Genomic DNA, 2,655 nt, shown 5'->3' on the forward strand with positions numbered 1-2,655 from the left:
ACTCCTGTTAACCACGAAAGGAATAAGGTAATTGGGGAGGATAATTTGTTATTTATAGTTTTATACTAACTTTGATCTTTACACCATTTTTGAACCCCAAAAATCTTTCTCAGTTCTCACTCACTTGTTCCTCTTTTACCTGTTTTCTCACCTTTCTGTTTGTATGGTAGATGGAACAAAAAAAGGGCACTATAGCAAGATTGATGAAAAAACAACTCATTTGATTGCAGGGTTACTATGTATCCTTATTTTCTGTTGCCCTCGGCAAAGATAAGGTGCAAAGTATATGAACTTCACTCTTCACTTTATTTATTGGTTGTTTTGAAATTCTTCGCACTTATGCATGTCACACGTTTTCGTTATCAAATTAACCTGTATCAAGGGGTAGCCTGATTCATCGGTGTAGAAAGCTGTTTTGATGCGAATTAGATTATACTTTTTGAAACAACAAAAGCCGTCATATAGAACATCCAAGAAGATGGACAGATATTGTCCCAATCCCAAAAAAAGCACCAATGAGTTCCAAACATTAACCTTGTTTCTACAAAACATCATGTTTTAAACTGCCACTTCTCTATGAAGAGTGTCCAACAGTTTTTCTTCACCATACATGCTAAAGAGAACAACACTTTATTTATACACATTGCTGTAGATAGGACAAAATATTCGATAAGTTTGACTCATTGCGCTTCTGTGAGGGAGAAGTGCACTTCCGTAACGGATGTTTTCAAGAAACTGGTTCCACAGTAGGAGTCTTGGCTACGAACATCCAGCGCATCAAATTCGGTAGAACCTTCCATCACTTGATTCACTTCAATCACATTGTCACGAGGGTCCGGCGATTTATAGCTCAGATCAGAAGTTCCACCAAGCTTTCGAAAATGCCTCTTATCTTTGCTGCTGCTCCCCCGCGGCGAACTGCTGCTCTTCTGACCCTTCTTCCCATTCTTCTTTTCAGCCTTCTTCTTCCTGGATTTCGGCTGCTTCCTACTTCTGACTGTGTGAGAGACTAATGAAGGTACTGGATCATAAACATCTGGTGCCCATTTTACAGTCAATTTTGTTGGTGATCCACCATTGTTCTTCTCACGGCTACCTTTCATGGCTGATATAAGCTTCCGAGGAGCCTGAAGACACAGCTTAAAGCACATAAAAAAATGGTAAGATATATGCCAATAAAACACATCCATGACTAAGTTGAAGTATGAGGCACTTGTGTGACTTAAATACATCTCTATTAATGTGATCATTTTTTCTAACCTCAGAAACCCAAAGGAAGGCAAACACTACACACACAAGGAAGGAGAGCAAGTTGTATATCAAACTTATAAGATGCATTCTCCATTGTCATTATAAAACACAACCAGCAGCTAAAACCATAAGTTAAATACAAATAACACTCGAGTCATGAACATCTATAAAAGTAAGTTATTATTCACGCTGCCCCATTTTCATATCTAAAGAATACATTGACATGGACACTAAAAATGCACCCAAAAATCAACGGTAAGATGTGACATTGAAATAAGACAAAATTCTTTCAGCGTTTACTCTATAATTCCAGAAAATGGCATTAACATCGTTCATAAAACTTAGAACTTACAGGAAAAGTTAATGATCGTGAATAGGTTTGCTGCAGAGGAGACTGATCATGTGATGATTCTGGAGATGATACATCAACATCCTCGTCAGAAGAACTTGAAGGCACCATTATCTTAGAAACTGGAAAAGTTGGACTTTTTTTCAAGCACTTGACATCTAGTTTTGTTTGTTTCTGGCTAAAACCTTCACATCTTTTTTCCTCTGCCTTATTACAGATATCATTCCCCTCGGATGCATGTTCAGATTTCTGATTGCCTTGAATATGTAATACTTCACTAAACCTACTTTCAAGTTCACTTATGGCGTTGTTGTGCACAGCATTGACAGGAGTGTGTGTGTCCATTGATTATATCTGATACTACAAAGCAGCTTAAAGAAACAAATACCAGATGAATGATAAATACCCAATTATCACCTATAAAACACATTGTTAGTGTTGTGTACATATGTGAGTAAGCGGTAGATCTTGTAAGACACATTGATAAAAGGCAATGTTACATGCTAAACTTAAAATTACATTTGTCGACTAAATCTACAGAGGAAACTTTGAATTCGTTTCAGTTTTTCTGGCCAATCATTCATAATGACAGTGTTTGTGTCAATTCTTCATCGATTGTAATTAATTTGAACAAGACATGCATAAAAAGTGAAATGCTATTATGATTTACCATTAGAGAAAAAAATGGGAAGAATTATTAAAAAAAAAAGAGATGCTTCCATGCGCTTCTTTTTAGAAGGTGCAATCTCCTGGTAACCCATTTGCAGTGGATTAAATAATACTCCCTCCGATCCAATATATTTGGCACTTTGGAATTTTGATGCACTGAAAGCTCAATGAATTCAGACTGAATTTGTGTCTACATTAAATGAGTCTTCAATGTAACAAAATTCCAAAGTAACAGAGGCAGTATCATATTCCATTTGAAAAAAACTGTATCAATCTAACATTTCTGAAAGTAGATCGAAGCAATCCAATATCGTTCAACACATTTAATGATCATCTACCTTCTAAGCTAATTGATCACAGCAAGAATCAGATCTGATGTCTAAGAT

General features: G+C 36.3%; 1 protein-coding gene across 2 annotated transcripts; it reads right to left on the minus strand.

Annotated features, from left to right (window-relative positions):
- Nucleotides 1-436: 436 nt before the first annotated feature.
- On the minus strand, nt 437-1,945 carry LOC112758906 (uncharacterized). 2 transcript variants are annotated; one of them, XM_025807697.3, is made up of 2 exons: nt 1,604-1,945; nt 437-1,127 (listed from the first exon to the last, which is right to left on the minus strand). In XM_025807697.3, the coding sequence occupies exons 1-2, from the start codon at nt 1,943-1,945 to the stop codon at nt 681-683; spliced, it is 789 nt and encodes a 262-aa protein (XP_025663482.1). In that variant the 3' UTR covers nt 437-680. The 2 variants fall into 2 exon arrangements, with proteins under 2 accessions (XP_025663482.1, XP_025663481.1); XM_025807696.3 differs by having other exon boundaries at nt 437-1,139.
- Between the last annotated feature and the right edge of the window lie 710 nt (nt 1,946-2,655).

Source organism: Arachis hypogaea, chromosome 16 (assembly GCF_003086295.3).
Source record: "Arachis hypogaea cultivar Tifrunner chromosome 16, arahy.Tifrunner.gnm2.J5K5, whole genome shotgun sequence".
NCBI lineage: Eukaryota > Viridiplantae > Streptophyta > Magnoliopsida > Fabales > Fabaceae > Arachis > Arachis hypogaea.